This window comes from Stegostoma tigrinum, chromosome 3 (assembly GCF_030684315.1).
Source record: "Stegostoma tigrinum isolate sSteTig4 chromosome 3, sSteTig4.hap1, whole genome shotgun sequence".
In the NCBI taxonomy this organism is placed as follows: domain Eukaryota; kingdom Metazoa; phylum Chordata; class Chondrichthyes; order Orectolobiformes; family Stegostomatidae; genus Stegostoma; species Stegostoma tigrinum.
Genome location: NC_081356.1, coordinates 57397696 through 57415120, shown reverse-complemented (window position 1 = coordinate 57415120; position 17425 = coordinate 57397696). Strand labels below are relative to the sequence as shown.

Genomic DNA, 17425 nt, shown 5'->3' with positions numbered 1-17425 from the left:
TTTCTTGCCACCGTTTCAACTTTAACTGGAAGTTCAAATTTAGCTTTAAATATTTTGATCCCCATGGAGTTTATAACATCCTTGTGTTGTCAGAATAAAGTACAGTATGCCTAGATTTTTAATTTAGTTAGACTCATCACAGTTTTGGAATTCTGTTATCGGATGACGGTATTGTGAGTTGCCCAAGAGAAGATAGCGGTGAGCTATCTTCTTGAACTGCCGTAGTCCGTGTGTTGTAGGTAGACCCACAATGCTTTTAAAGAAAGTGTTCCAGGATTTTGAACCAGCAATACTGAAGGATTGGTGATATATTTCCAAATCAAAACTGTGAGTGGCTTGAGGGAAATTTGCAGGTGCTGTTGTCCCCGTATATCTGTCCTGCTAGATGGAAGATGCTGTACAAGGAGCCTTGCTCAATTTCTGTACTGCATCTTATAGGTGGTACACGCTGCTGCTACTGACATAAGTAGTGGAAATAATTACTGAATGTCTGTGAATGCAATGTCAATTTTGTGGCTGATTCATCGAGTTGGTGTCGATCTTCTTGAGTGTTGTTGGACCTTCACTTATTCGGGAAAGTGGGAAGTATTCCATCATGCTCCTGACTTGTGCCTTGTACAAGGTAGACAGGCTTTGGTGAGTCAGGAGATGAGTACACACTGCAGTATCCCTAGCCTCTGACCTACTGCTAGATCCACTGTATTAATGTGGCTAGTCTAGTTGAGTTTCTGGTCAGTAGTAACTGAACTGCAGTTTTTAGTACCTATTGCACAAACTAAAAGTGAACAAAGAAAAGCTTGAAAGAATCCATTTAAAAGTTATAAGGTATGTATAAATGGAATGCACATATATATTAGGCTGACTAAAACTGTTCTATTTTAAATCAAAAGCTAGTTTAAAATGATCATGTTATCATTCTACGCTGTTAGCTTTACATTCTTAAATTCATTGTGCAAATGTAGGATGTAATCAAGGCTAATCCCAATATGTGTGTGAAATCTGTGATGCACAAACAAACTACTGTGGATGCTAGCATTCTAAAATAAAAACAGAAAATGTTGGAAGTATGCAGCAGGTCTGGCATTCTCTTGGTTTAAAGAAATAGAATGTTTCAAGTCTAATCTTTCATCCAAACATGAATTTTGTGATGCAGTTGAAGGAAGTGTAATGTAGTCTGTTGTATGATTTACTGTAATTGACAATTAACTTGCTGTTTGCAAAACTAACAAATGTACCAATCCTCATTAATAGTCACATAGGAACAGATTTTTAATTTGGTTTTCTACGTTTAACTGACTGCTGAGTAGGAGATTTATTGGATACCTTATGCCAACTAATCATCATAAGGTTTCAATGCGTATTCTGCATGAAGTGATAGACTGGGGGAGGGATGAACATCACTTGATGAGGACAGGATCTTTTATATACAGTCATGTCTAACCATTTGTGAAGATGTATTTCTGGAGAATGTCACAATCTGTGATCTTTACAGATGGTAGAATATAGGTTTTCTGGAAAACTCTGGCTAAGTGAAGATTAGGTTCACATTTGGCAAAAAGGTATATAGAAAGTATTGTGCAAATAAGCAAATTTGCGAATGGCGAACATGCAAATGGAAGGGCTTTATTATTTTGACAAAAATAATGAAAAGCAGACAACCCTTCCCTTATCCAATTCAGTTTATTAAACACCTATCTTGAGATACAACTTTAGTCGATGCAGTCCTTAGGTGATGAGGGTAAGTCATGACCATTTTATGAAATAAAACATTAATATTTCATATGAAAGGATAGTACATTTTATATATAAAGAGGAGTTCAAGATTGTCTAACATGCTGTTAGTAACGTTTTAAAAATCTTCTTTTATTAGTCCACACATCATCTACCTATCGCAGTCTGTATTGTCTGGAAAAAATAACCTCTGTGGAGTACGACTGTGCCATGAAATAGCTCATGCCTGGTTTGGATTGGCCATTGGTGCTCGTGATTGGACTGAAGAGTGGATAAGTGAAGGTTTTGCCACTTATTTAGAGGATGTGTTTTGGGCGAAGGCACAAAAGGTAATTTTTTATTTTGTGTGCTAGTCGGTTTGTGTGCAGTGCCTAGTATATATGTCTGAAATTGAGCTTGCTGCTATTGTTATGATAAGAATTTATTTTAAATTAATTCTTTTGTTGAAAGACCGTGGAATGGACTCTCAAGTGAATATATTGCAGCTCTCTGATATATTCCTTTTATTCATGGGATGTGGGCATCATGAGTGGGGCCAGTATTTATTGCCCATTTGCAGTTGGCCTTGAGAGGATGCTGATGAGCTTCTTTCTTGAACCACTATAGTCCATTTGCTTGGATTAACACGGTGGTTAACATGGTGGCCTCACAGAGCTGGTGACCCGGGTTCGATTCCACCCTCAGGTGACTGTCTTTGTGGAGTTTGCACATTCTCCCTGTGTCTGTGTGGGTTTCCTCCGGATGCTCTGGTTTCCTCCCACAGTTGAAAGATGTGCAAGCTAGGTGAATGCCATGCCAAATTGCCCATAGTGTTCAGGGATTTGTAGATTAGGTGGGTTTTAGGGGCATGGGTCTGGGTAGGATGCTCTGAGGGTCAGTGTGACTCGTTGGGCTGAAGGGCCTGTTTCCATACTGTAGGGATTCAATGATCTATGAATACCATGAGGGACAGAGTTCCCATATTTTGACCAAGTGACACGGAAGGAACAGTGATTGTAAGAACTGCCAATGGTGGAGCCAGAGATAACACAGTGTGAAACTGGAGGAACATAGCAGGCCAGGCAGCATCAGAGGAGCAGGAAAACTGACATTTCGGGTCGGGACCCTTCTTCAGAAATTTTCCATCACTGTGTTATCACGGAAGGAACAGTGATATCTGTCCAAGTCCAGGGTGGGGTGGGGGGGGGCGCGGCGCGGGGACTGAAGGGGAACTTGCAGGAGTTGTGTTCTCATGTATCAGCTGCCCTTGTCCTTGAAGATGGTATTGGTCATGGGTTTGGAAGGTACTTTTATGCAACATTGATGAATTTCTGCAGTGTATCTTGTAGATCGTACATACTGCTGCTACTGAGCGTCGGTGGTGAAAAGAATGGATCTTTGTGCATGTGGTGTTATTCAAGCATGCGGCTTTTCCTCCATGATGCCAAGCTTCTTGAGGGTTGTTAGAGCTGCACTCATTGAAGCAAATGGAGAGAATCCTATCACACAGCTGGCTTGTGCCTTTTAGATGGTGAACAGACTTTGGGTAGTCAGAAGGTGAGTTACTTGCTGCAGTATTCCTCACCTCTGACTTGCTGTTATTGCGACTGTATTTACATGACAAATCCAGTTTGGTTTCTGCTGGATGTTAATCCCCAGGATGATGATAGTCAGGGATTCAGTTATGGCATTGCCACTGAAAATCAAGGGGCAATGGTTAGATTCTCCCTTGTAGGAGATGGTCATGGCCTGGCCCTTTTGTTGCATGAAAGTCACTTGCCACTTGCCCAAACCTGCATATTATCTGAATCTTGTTGCACATGAGTTTCGACTGCTTCAGTTTATCAGATATATTGTTGTTCCTGATAATGTAGGGCATTGCTCGTTGTCAAGAATGAGTCTATCTCTCGGTTATCGATCCGATAGCATAATGTTTTATTTATACTTTGTTGTGTGGTTGTGTGTTTGCCAATATGGCAGTGATTCTGAAGGTAAACAATGCATAGAAGTAACAATAATATGAACAGAAGATATTCTTATCAACCTTAAAGGGTAAATATATTCTCCATCTGTTTTGTAGGTAGGCCGGGGTTATTCCCTTAGTGCAGAGAAGGTCGTGCAGGGACTATTGATGTGTACTGTATTCTGAGGGTCATAGGCTACCTAAGGAGAAACCCTTTCCCTTAGTAGAGGGATCAATAACCAAGAACATAGTTTTAAGGTACAGAGCTGAATGTTTAATGGGATTTGCGGAATTTTCTTTCACTCAGAGGGTGGTGCTTATCTGGAATTCATTGCCTAAAAGTGGTATTGACTGGAATCCTCGAGACATTTCAGAAGTATTCAGATGAACGTTTGAAACTAGGCTACAGTACTGGGAAATGGGATTAGAATAAATAGACACTGGAAAAGTGCTGACATAAGGTGCTGAAGGGTGTTTTTCTGTGCTATTAAAACTCTATAAGATTCTGTATTAAGCCATAAAGAGTCCAAGATTTATAGGTCATCACCCAAAGAGGATCTTTGCTTTCTACTCTTTTATCATGAATTTTGTTATAAAGCCCTGAGTGTCGGCAAAAAGAATTTTCCCATTCATTGAGATAACAAGGTGTAGACCTGGATGAACACAGCAGGCCAAGCAGCATCATAGGAGCAGGAAAGCTGACGTTTTGGGCCCAGACCCTTTTTCAGAAAATGACCCTTTCTGATTTTCTGAAGAAGGGTCTAGGCCTGAAATGTCAGCTTTCCTGCTCCTATGATGCTGCTTGGGCTGCTGTGTTCATCCAGTTCTACATCTTGTTATCTCGGATTCTTCAGCATCTGCAGTTCCCACTATCTCTGCCCATTCTTTGCACCTTTTTCACTAACAGAAATGGTCACTGAGATTTGCCAATTACCATGAATCTACATCTTTTGCTTAACTATGCTTCTGCTACTACAAAGTTTTTTCGTATTTACATCCTAAAATCCTTCACAATTTTGAACACCTCCAGTAAACCTTCCCTTTAAGTTCTCCAATTTAAGGAAAATAACTTCAGTTTTCTCTGTCCCTCAAGAAAATGAAGCCCTTAAAATACCTAGCATTATCCTGAAACAATCTACAATGAATATATGTAAAATACTTTTCAATGTTGAGACTGACTGCTGTGTGGAAGAAGTGGCACTAATATTTAGACTGATATTAATGATATTTGAATTCAGGTCACACAGATCAATTTATGTGTAGCACTCAGTCCCTAACGAAGTGCTTTCTCTGTTCCTTGTAGTATGCTGATGCTATTGTTTTCGTTTTCCTTTGTCTATTAAACTGTCTTTGTTAGGGTAATTCATTTTTACTTGCACGTGGAACTTGGGCATCGCTGGCTGGCCAGCATTTGTTGTCTGCCCAGTTGCCCTTGAGAAGGTGTTAGTGAACTGCCTTCTTAAACCGTTTCAGTCTAAATGCTGTAGAATAACTCTGTGTCCTGAGGGAGGGAATTCCAGGATTTTGACCCACCAACAGTGAAGGAGCCGATGTTGGTGTTCCCATATGTCTGTTGATGTTGTCCTTCGAGATGAAATTGGTTGTAGGTTTAGAAGGTGACACACTATGGAGCTGGAGGAACACGGCAGGCCAGGCAGCCTCAGAAGAAGGATCCTGACTGGAAATGCCAACTTTCCTGCTCCTGTGATGCGCCCTGGCCTGCAGTGTTCCTCCAGATCCATAGTGTGTTGTCTCTGACCTCCAGCATCAGCAGTTCTTGCTATCTCTGAGAGGGTTTAGAAGGTGCCATCTTAGATGCGTCTTGTAGGTAGAACACACTGCCGTCACTGAATGTCAGTGGTGGAGGGAGTGGTTGCATGTGGATGTGGTGCCAATCAAGCAGGCTGCTTTGTCCTGTATGGTGTCAAGCTTCTTGAGTGTTGTTGGGGCTGTACTCATCCAGGCAAGTAGAGAATATTCCATCACACTCCTGACTTATAGATGGTGGTCAGGCTTTGGGGAGTCAGGAGGTGAGTTACTTGCTGCAATATTCCTCGCCTCTGACCTGCTCTTGAAGTCATTGTGTTTATGTTACAAGTCCATTCAAGTTCTGGTCAATGGTAACCTCAAGGTTATTCAAAGTGGGGGATTCAAGTGATGGTAACACCATGGAATGTCAATGGGTGGTGATTAGTCAGGAATGTAAAAGATCAACCCGTCAGTGGGATTTGCTTGAAATGACAAAATAAAATGCTGCAAGATTTAGAATACACATTTTCTAAATTTCGCTATTTAATACATAAAATCAAGACTTTTCTGCATTTTGGGCTTTCACCAGGAACATAAATTGTAAATGCTATTTCTTAGAAAACAGTTAGATATTGTAAAATACATACTGAGGGATGGACAGAAAATATAAATCATTCTTAAATGAAATAAGGCATCTATTTATATTTTGGTCCAACAGGAAATGTACTGTATTCAACTTGCTGCTCTGAATTTTGAACGCAGTATTCTTATACATTTGTCATTTCTGATTTAACTCCTTTTTAGTCATGAAGCTTGTTTGTGTGATAAAATCTGCTGCATCATTTTGTTCCCAATTGAAATTTACTTATGTAAGATAACAGAAATAGGCATATTATTTATACATCTTTATTACATAAGAATATGAAGGTCTTTGTGTTTGATGCATGGTATACTCAATCTTTCATATCCCTCAATCAATAATTTTTCCAACTGTCATAAATTTTGTAAACCTTTGTTGTAAAGCTGCCAACATTATCCAACTCTGCTGGCCTTCTGCCGGTCCATTCCAAGTGTTCACTGCTATCTGTATGCAGTAATTAAATCTCAACTATGTTCACCCAGCCATCTCTGAGCTTGATTGTGTCCCATTTACAGAGTTTATGGTTATGTTGAATAATTCATTAAGGTTTATCTTTTGACCTTTGTGATCTTTCATGAGCTCAGTTCTCTCCAGCACACCCATTCTTATCTTCCTTAATTTTAGTCTACATACCTAACCTTTGCTGCGCCCTTTCCAAAGTCAGAAAATTTGGAGTTCACAATTTTTTTGTAAAACTTCTGCATGTTTGATCATGACTGCAGTGTAGTACAGTGGTCTGAATTATGCCAGTATTGCAGATGTTGCTAAATTTGTGCTCTGCCTGACTCTATTGTTCCCTGGAGAACTGGTGTTTGGTTCCTATGGCTTGGTAAACCATACATCTGTTTTGTTGCACTTTGGTTAATAGAGTCATAAAATAATACAGCATGGAAACAGGCTCTTTGGCCCAAACTGGTCCATGCTGCCCACTCAGCTAGTTCCAATTGCCCACATTTGGTCCATGTCCCTCTAAACCCTTCCCATCCATGGACTTATCCAAATGTTCTTTTAAATGTTGTTATGTACCTGCCTCAACCACTTTCTCTTGCAGCCCGTTCCATATACACACCAATCTCTGCATGAAGAAGTTGCCCCTCAGACCCTTCTTGAATCTTTCCCCCTCACCTAAACCTTTCGTTTTCAATTCCCCATCCTTAGAAAAAAGACTACATGCATTCATCCTATCTATGCCCCTCAATAAGGTCATCCCTCATTCTCCCATGGTCCAAAGAATAAATTCCTATCCTGGCCAACCTCTCCCTGTAACTCAGGCCTACTAGTCCTGGCTACATCCTCTTAAATTTTCTTAGCACACTTTCCAGTTTAACTATGTCTTTCTATAACAGGGTGACCAAAACTGTACACATACTCCAGTGTGGCCTCACCAGTGACATAAACAACTGTAACACAGCATTCCAACTCCGATACTCAATGCCTTGACTGATGAAGGCCAGCATGCTAAGTGCATTCTTCACCATCTTGTCTAGCTGTGACGCCACTTTCAACAAACTATGTACTTATACTCCTAGGTCCCTCTGTTCCTCAACACACCACAGGACATTACCATTTATTGAGTAAGTCCTACCTTGGTTTGAAAATTTTGAGCCTATTCACTATTTCCTAGATCCTGTTTTTTATGTTAGGTATTGTGCTACCATGCACCTTAGACTGCTCATTGCCCTTTGATTCATCACCATTTTCCACAATTAAGGTCTGTATAAGGTCCACTTGTTTCCTGATATTTGCAGTTTTTGCTCCAAGATTCACTAAGCCAAGGTGGTTTCATTTCTGCCCCATTTTACCATCAGTTTTGCGTGATGTTAATAATAATAGCAGTTGGAACAATTGGTATACCACCTCATTAATTCCTTATTCCATCCACATAGTCTTACCACCTCTGAATTGTTTCTGATCTGTTCCCTTAATTTGGGTTGTCTGACCTTGTATTTGAATCTCCTGTACAGTACTTTATCGAAACATGGTAAAATCTAAATTACTTTCAGAGATTCCATCATTCAATATGTCAGCATTAACCACAAAGTAGTCCAATAAATTTGTCAAACATCATCAAGCTCTAACAAATCTGCACTGTCTTGCTGTTAGGCACTTGTAAGTTTTGTTTTAGTATTGAATGTTACTGAAAAATTTTCAATTTAGTTTAATATTGTAAATGTATACAAACAAATTTCTTGCTAAATTTCATGAAGTGTCCCAAACTTCCAAAGGTTTTTTTCTGATCAAAAATTAGATCTGGAGATGTATGAACGAGATAATAATAAAGCACTATGATCAATTATATGTGCATACAATGAACACAGTTAACATGCTACTAATAATTACAGTAACACCTGGTATAGTATGTAAAAGTGCATTTTGCTGCAAACTAGTTTTTTATTTTGTTGAGACCTATCTTGTCAGTCCGGAGAACTGCAAGAGTTGCTTAATATAGCGTCTCGAGTCAAATCATTTTCAGCACCTTTTTCATTAATCTTCTCTCCATCACAAGATTAGAAATGGTGTTGATCTCTGATAATTTAAATTCTTTCAGCTTTCTTTTTGACTTTTTTGAATGACGTGTGGTCCATGCCTGTGTACAGAAGAAATGGTTTGTGCTGATAAATTGTAAGTAAAACAGTGGTCAGGCAATAAGCACCTTCAGTAAGAGAAAAGAACCATGTCCCTATGGAAGTTGATGGAATTACATTCACTAAAATTGCTGGCAACGACATCGTGAGGATTGTTATTTAAATTAAGTGTTGACCCTTAATCTCCTGATTTTGCTATTCAGAGGAACACTTCTCTGCCATCTCAGATATTTGCCTGATAGCATAATCTGGAGGATCTTCAATCTCATGGATGTCCATCATGGAAGAAATTATGTGATGAAGAAATCCAGGATACTGCAAGAAAAACAAATACTTTTTCTTGCATTATCCTGGATTTTTTCACTGCATAATTTCTTCTTAACCTTATCCTGAATCTGTGGACATTGTATTGGCTTGATGGAAGTTGTATACAGCTCATCTGTATTTTACTGAAGCAAATCTATACTTACTGATTAGGTTGAAGTCTTTATTTGCTCTCAGTGGCTGGTTTGCTGGTGAACTCTTTACCGGTGAGTTACCGAAGAATGCTGTAGTGATCTTTTGCCACTTGTACTGATAATTCTTCTTTGAAACTCAAGGGAATGAAATGGTGCTGTTAAAATTGGTCAACTCATCATCTCCATTGAAGGAATGTCAGCTGCATCAATTTGTTCAGCATGTTGTTTTGCAAACACACAAATTAGAAGCAGGAGTAGGCCACTCAACATCACAAACCTGCTCCAGGATTCAATAAGATCATGATTGGTTTCATTACTCCACATTTCCACACACCCATGGTAATTTTTCATCCCCTTGCTTATCAAGAATCTATCTATCGCTGCCTTAAAAATATTCAAGGGTTGTAGTTCTATTCGGTTTTGAAGACAAGCATTCTAAAAACTCATTAGCTTTGACAAGAAAAGTATCCTCTCATCTCTAACTTGTGTGGCTGACCCATGTAAACCCTGAGCCCTAATTCTGTAATTACCACAGGAGCAAATATTTTTTCCACGTGCACTGTATAAAGGCCTGTCGGTGTTTTTTTATTCTTCTCTCAAGTCACATCCCATTCCTCTAAATTCTAGTGATTCCAAGCCTAGTCTGATAAGACAGTCAGCTCATTTCAGGTATTATTCAGGAAAACTTTCATTAATTTGTTCCAATGCAGTTTCGTCCTTTCTTAAATAAGAAGACCAGCGCTGTACACAGTGCTACACTGGTCTCTCTAATTCCTGTATAACTACAGCATAAGCTCCCAACTTTTGTATTCAGTGCTCCTTGCAATAAACGTTAACATTCTATTAGCTCTCTTCCGTGATTGGAATGAGCACTAGGTGGATCTCATTGACTGTGAGACCCTTGATTGTGGTTTTAAACCTCAACCAATCAGGGACCCCTGGCTACAGACATAAACAGATTCAAAGAGCCCCCTCATTCTAGGGACTGTCTCTGAACCGGCTGGTCAGAGCGCATGTACTGTACACATTGTAAACAAAGGTCTCTGTGTAGTTATTTCACTCTCCTAATTATTTGTTTCGTACTAACCTTTAGTGACTCATACACTAGGGCACCCAGCTCCCTTTCCATTTCTGAGCTCTGCAGTGTCTGTCAATTAAAAAAATGATATTTTGTTAATCTTCCTGCCAAAATGGGTAATATACTACATTTGCCAGATCTTTGCCTGCCAACCTGCCTATATTCTTTTGTCCTCTTCACAGGTTACTTTCATCAACAAATTTAGCAACGATATCTGTGACCCTTCATCCGTGTCATTTATATTGTTGCAATTGGACCATAGATGAGGGTTGTTAATTTATGATTTCGGGCGGGATACCTCCAGGGCAAATTGATTCCCTCCTTAATGCAGACCTCCTCTTGGTCACAGCAAGGTTAATCTTACAAGGATCCCTTCCCTTGTGGATATCTTTTCCCTACCTAAATGTTTTAAAAGGATGTAAGTTAAACATGCTTTTTTGAATTAAAGAGAAAGTGAGTTCATTAGCTACTAAATGTAAGGCAAGATAACAATGGCGACATACACAGACACACAGATTAGAAATATGAATTGAATAAAAAGATAACTTTAAAAAGACATACAAATCAGTCTGAGCTCTGTGAAGAATAAATTGTGGAACATTGCCCTATTAAGTTGGATGATAAGTTGGATGAGTGCTGATGTTATAGTGAAACGGATGATTTTGAGATTCTTGGCCATATAGTTAGCTGATAGGCTTTTGACCTGTTCTCAGTGGTGGCTTCATCTTGTTGCCTGTATAAATGAATATCAAAGTGTTTGTGTATTTTCAATGTGAGGACCAGTCTTTCTTCAAGTTGCAGCATAGAGATGACTCGTGGCTGTTCTGAAGTTTTGAACTATACAGCACACTAGCCCGCACACTAATACATTGGCTCACTAACACACACAGACAAAGGGTTGCCGTTTTTAACATTTTTTAAAATATAAATCCCTGGAAGGGTAAAACACAAGAATGCCTGCATTTTGAAACATAATCCATGGAGGTTGTCTTTCGGTTGAGAGGGTTACTTAGCCCTTCATTTTAAGGCACCTGTTCAGAGTTTCTCTGACATTCTAAGTGTGCGACATTTCATGGGTTCACACAGACCTTTGCAGACCGTCACTGAATTTACATCCACAGCTTTCTTTTGGCTTAATGCCCTCCTTTTAAGAAAAACATCAGAAGGACTTTGGTGTGCATGTCCACTGGCCCTTTAAGGTAGGGAAACAGATAAAGAAAACGGTTAAGAAAGCATATTGGATACTTGCCTTTATTAGCCAAGCCACATAGTTTAAGAGCAGCGAGGTGACATGATTGAGATGTTTAAAACTGATGGGTGTAGAAAGGAAGAAACTTTTCCCCTTGGTGGAGGGATCAGTGGTCATTGGTATTGAGATACTGTGAGGAGCAGGAAGTTTAGAAGGAGTATGAGGAAGAATTGTTTCGCTCAGGGTTTTGGGAACCTGGACCTCATTGTCTGTAAGAATGGCAGAAGCAGAAATCCTCATAACATTTAGAAGGTGTTTAAATGTGCTCTTCTGATGCATGACATACAAAGTTATGGGCCAAGTTCTGGAAAATGGGATTAGAATACTTAGGTGGCTGTTTTTAAATGGCTCAGACCGAAAGGCCTCTTTCTATGCCTTTGATCTCTGTAACTTCTGTACTTCGTAATTAAAAGTTAAATCTATCTGTCAGTAATATGAGTTTCTGATCCTTTGTTGTGACGTTCTGAACATGGTGAATGAAGTGAGCTTCACTAGAATTTGATGCAAACAAAGAAAACACATAAACATCGTTCCATATAAGTAATGAGATACTCCCGTGGATTCCTTCGCCTAGCCTTGATCAGTTAGTTTTTCCAGTTCTTTAGCTTTTAGAAGTTTAGTTTTCAGTTTATTTAGCTTTTAGAATTAGCCCACAGGTGCCTCCATCTCAGATTCATCCTCATGGAAGAAGATAGCTGCTATCCCAATGTCACAAAAATCAATGACTATGTTAAAGGCTTGTGATAAGTTTGGAGTTGTTCTTGAAAGATAAATGATCATTTGTTGTATTCTATAGTATTTTTGACAGTGGGCAGCTACTGTGCTGAAATTTGAGACAAACTTGAGGTACAGCCAAAAGTTCCCAAGAATGTCATGATCTCTAATTTTGTTGTCTGAATGGGGAGCTATGTTACTGCTTGCACCTTTGCAGCTGTGGGAAGTGCAGGTCCATGATAGGGTCACTTGGATCTTGGCGCATATGCTGTTGGTGTCTTAGCCTACTAGCTCAGCTGACTGTACTGGCTGAAGGCTTCTGGTAGCAAAAAGTGGATTTACCAGGTGTCATTGTACACTAGCATGTCATGTTGCTACAGTAGGAGGTCATCTATGCAATTAGATAATCCTGCTACTATCTACTTCAACAGTGTTTGAAAGGTGTCGGGGCAGTTTTGGTGACCAAATAGCATAATTTGACATTGGAATAATCTGTCTGGAGTTACTGAGGTGGAGGTTTCCTTCATGTAGGCAGCCAGGGAAACCTGCCAGTACCCCTTGAGTAGTTTTATCTGATGTAGGCCTCTTTACCTGCCCACTCTAAGCAGTCTTCTAGCCAGGGTATTGAGAACCCCTGTCAGGCTTGGGTGTGAGAAGATCCTTTGATCTTTTACTTATAAATTCTGTGTCTTGATACCTCCTCTCTCATTACACCTAAGGAAGGAGCAAAGCTGCGAAAGCTAGTGTTTTCAACTAAACCTGTTGGACTATAACCCAGTATAACAAAGTGTGGAGCTGGATGAACACGGCAGGCCAAGCAGCATCTTAGGAGCACCAAAGTTGACGTTTCGGGCCTAGACCCTTCATCAGAAAAAAAGTTTTTTTTTCTGATGAAGGGTCTAGGCCCGAAACGTCAGCTTTTGTGCTCCTAAGATGCTGCTTGGCCTGCTGTGTTCGTCCTGCTCCATATTTTGTTATCTCGGATTCTCCAGCATCTGTAGTTTCCATTATCTCTGGACTATAGCCCGGTGTTGTGAGATTTATTTACCTTTTCCCACCCAGTCCAACACCAGCCCCTCCAAGTGTATCCTATCCAAATGTCTTTTAAATGTTGTAACTGTACCCATAATCCAGCACTTCCGCTGGAAGTTCATTCCACATGCTAACCAGTCTCTGTGTTTAAAAAAAAGCCTCTCATGTCTTTTTTAAAATCTTTCTCTTCTCACCCTAAAAATGTGTCCCCTAGACTTGAAATCCCCCCCCCCCAGGGAAAAGACACCTGCTTTTCACATCATCTGTACCCTTCATCATTTTAATAAATCTCTATAAATTCACCCCTCAATCTCCTAAAGTCCAATAAAAAATGTCGCAGTTTATCCAACCTCTCCCTATAACTCTTCATTCCCAGCAACCTCTGGGTAAATCTTCTCTGAACTCTTTCCAGCTTAATAATATCCTTCCTACAACAGGGTGACCAGAACTGGACACAGTACTCCAGAAGAAACCTCTCCAATGTCCTATACAACCACAATATTATATCTCAACTCCTACAACCAATGTTCTGAGCAATGAAGGCAAGCTTATTAAACGGCTTCTTTACCACCCTATCTATATATGACATTAAAGAATTTTGTACCTGAACCCCTAGGTATCTCTGTTCTACAAGTCTCCTCAAGGCCCCACCATTAAATGTATAAGCCTTGCCCTTGTTTGTTTTACCAAAATGTAATGCCTCGCATTTATGCAAACTAATATCCATTTGCCACTCTTCAGCCCATTGACACAATTGATCATGATCTCTTTGTAATCTTAGATAACCTTCTTCACAGTCCACTATATCACTAATTTTGGTGTCATCTGCAAACTTACTAACCATGCCTTCTATATTCTCACCTAAGTCATTTATATAAATAATAAACAAAAGCGGTCCCAGCACCAATCCCTGTGGAGCACCTCTGGTGACAGGCCACCAGTCCAAAAAGCAACCCTCGACCATAACTCTCTGTCTCCTGCCGTTCAGCCATTTTGTATCCAGTTTGCAAGCTCGCGCTGAATGCCATGTGATCTAAGTAGTCTGCCATGAGGAATGTTGTCAAGAAATTTATTAACGTCCAAGCAAACAATGTCTACTGCTCTACCCTCATCACTCTTGGTTATAGAACAAAGAACAAAGAAAATTACAGCACAGGAACAGGCCCTTCGGCCCTCCAAGCCTGCGCCGATCAAGATCCTCTGTCTAACCTGTCATCTATTTTCTAACCGTCTGTGTGCATTTGCTCCCTGCCCATCCATGTACCTGTCCAAATATATCTTAAAAGACGCTAACGTGTCTGCGTCTGCCACCTCCGCTGGCAACACGTTCCAGGCACCTACCACCCTCTGTGTAAAGAACTTTCCACACAAATCTCCCTTAAACTTTCCTCCTCTCACTTTGAACTCATGACCCTTAGTAATTGAGTCCGCCACTCTGGGGAAAAAGCTTTTTGCTATCCACCCTGTCTATACCCCTCATGATTTTGTAGACCTCAATCAGGACCCCCCTCAATCTCCGTCTTTCTAATGTAAATAATCATAATCCACTCAATGTCTCTTCATAGTTAGCACCCTCCATACCAGGCAACATCCTGGTGAACCTCGTCTGCACCCTCTCCAAAGCATCCACATCCTTTTGGTAATGTGGCGACCAGAACTGTACACAGTACTCCAAATGTGGCTGAACCAAAGTCCTATACAACTGCAACATGACCTGCCAACTCTTGTACTCAATACCCTGTCCAATGAAGGAAGGCATGCCATATGCCTTTTTGACCACCCTATTGACCTGCGTTGTCACCTTCAGGGAACAATGGACTTGAACACCCAGCTCTCTCTGTTCATCAATTTTCCCTAGGACTTTTCCATTTACTGTATAGTTCACCCTTGAATTTGATCTTCCAAAATGCATCACCTCGCATTTGCCCGGATTGAACTCCATCTGCCATTTATCTGCCCACCTCTCCAGTCTATCTATATTCTGCTGTAATCTCTGACAGTCTCCTTCACTATCTGCTACTCCACCAATCTTAGTGTCATCAGCAAACTTGCTGATCAGACCACCTACACCTTCCTCCAGATCATTTACATATATCACAAACAACAGTGGTCCCAGCACAGATCCCTATGTAACACCACTGGTCACAGGTCTCCAATTTGAGAAACTCCCTTCTACTACTACTCTCTGTCTCCTGTTGTCTAGCCAGTTTTTTATCCATGTAGCTAGCACATCCTGGACCCCATGTGACTTCACTTTCTCCATCAGCCTGCCATGGGGAATCTTATCAAATGCCTTATTTCCTCAAAACATTCAGTTGAGTTTATAAGATACAATTTCCCTTGCACAAAACCATGCTGGCTATCCCAATCTTTGCTTCTACAAATGTGTATAAATTCTATCTTTCAGAATCACTTCCAACAACTTGTCAACTACTGAAGTCAGACTCACAGGTCTATAGTTCCTAGGCTTCTCCTTATATCTCTTCTTAAACAAAGCCGCTGTTCCATCATCCAGCACCTCACCCATAGTTATAGTTGATAGAAATGTTCCTGGAAGGGGCCCTGTAATTTTCTCTTTAACTTCCTGCACAGTCCTGGGATGCACTAAATCAGGTCCCGGAGACTTTCCACCTTAATGTTTACTGAGACCTGCAGCAGTTCCTCTTCTGCAATGTTAACTGTTTTCACACCATCAAATATTTATTTCCCTGAGCTCTCTAGCCTACGTTTCTTTCTCCACAGTTAAAGCTGATACAAAGTATTCATTTAATATCTCTCCCATCTCCTGAGGTTCAACACATTGATGACCTCTTTGATCTTTTAGAGGCCCTTCTCATCACTAGATGCTCTCCTGCTCTTAATATGTTTATAGAATCTCGATGGATTGTCCTTACCCTTATTTGCCAAGGCTATCTCATATTCTGTCTTTGCTTTCCCCTGATGTCCCTCTTAAGAATGGCCGTACATTCTGATGAGGGAAAGTTTTTTTTCTGGAATAGGTGTTTTGTGCATCAGCTACTGAGGTTGCTGCCTGGCCCTGTTACTGTCTGCTCAGGAGCCAGAATTGACAAGTCTGTCTCCATCTGTCCATCAAACACATCCATAATAGCAAAGCCAAACAGAAACATGCCAGGGAATTCTCGAGGCCTGGTGTTGCTACAGGAACTTCATCAATAAATGCATTGAACGCAACCCATTATACAAGCCATTGAAAAACAGGACCAGAGGTAATGCCAACCACTCCAGCAAACTGAGGGATATAAATAACAAGCAGGACAAAGCAGCACATCACCTGAGACACACTGACAATATTGCCTAGCAAGGTGACAAAATGTCTGTACAGATCCACTTTAGTCATTAATCACCCTAATGGTGTATATTCAATCATGAACAAAATGAAAGAAGAAGGCACTTTTGTAATTGAGAAACAATTGCTCAACAATAACTTGTCCACTTGTGTCAGTTTGGTTTCTGCCAGAGTGCCTCAACTCTTGACCTCATTACAGGTGTGATTTGAGCATGGACTAAAGAGATGATCTTAAGCGGTGAGAATTGAATGACTGCATGACATCTTGGCTGCAATTGATTGAGTGTTGCATTAGGAATTCTGGTAAAACTGGAGTCAGTGGGAATAGTGGGAAATATCTCCATTGTTTGGAGTCAAATCGAACACAAAGATTTTTTCGTACCTTGCTGAGCTGAACAGAAAATAACTACAGTGTGTAGCTAATTTTCAGAATTCAAATTCTGTTTGTCATTATCCAAAAAAAGCACTTTTATGATGAGATAATAAAATGTGAGGCTGGATGAACACAGCAGGCCAAGCAGCATCTCAGGAGCACAAAAGCTGACGTTTCGGGCCTAGACCCTTCATCAGAGAGGGGGATGGGGTGAGGGTTCTGGAATAAATAGGGAGAGAGGGGGGTGCGGACCGAAGATGGAGAGAAAAGAAGATAGGTGGAGAGAGTGTAGGTGGGGAGGTAGGGAGGGGATAGGTCAGTCCAGGGAAGACGGACAGGTCAAGGAGGTGGGATGAGGTTAGTAGGTAGATGGGGGTGCGGCTTGGGGTGGGAGGAAGGGATGGGTGAGAGGAAGAACAGGTTAGGGAGGCAGAGACAGGTTGGACTGGTTTTGGGATGCAGTGGGTGGAGGGGAAGAGCTGGGCTGGTTGTGTGGTGCAGTGGGGGGAGGGGACGAACTGGGCAGGTTTAGGGATGCGGTGGGGGAAGGGGAGATTTTGAAACTGG

The 17425-nt window shown here is 40.7% G+C and overlaps 1 protein-coding gene across 8 annotated transcripts in view; it reads left to right on the top strand.

Annotated features, from left to right (window-relative positions):
• Window positions 1–17425, top strand: part of aopep (aminopeptidase O (putative)) — a 326113-nt gene that overhangs the window by 117132 nt on the left and 191556 nt on the right. For all 8 annotated transcript variants that reach the window (XM_048525180.1, XM_059644617.1, XM_059644619.1 and 5 more), the window contains one exon: window positions 1871–2060. In XM_048525180.1, coding sequence (XP_048381137.1) covers window positions 1871–2060 — 190 coding nt within the window. The remainder of the gene's footprint in view (window positions 1–1870; window positions 2061–17425) is intronic.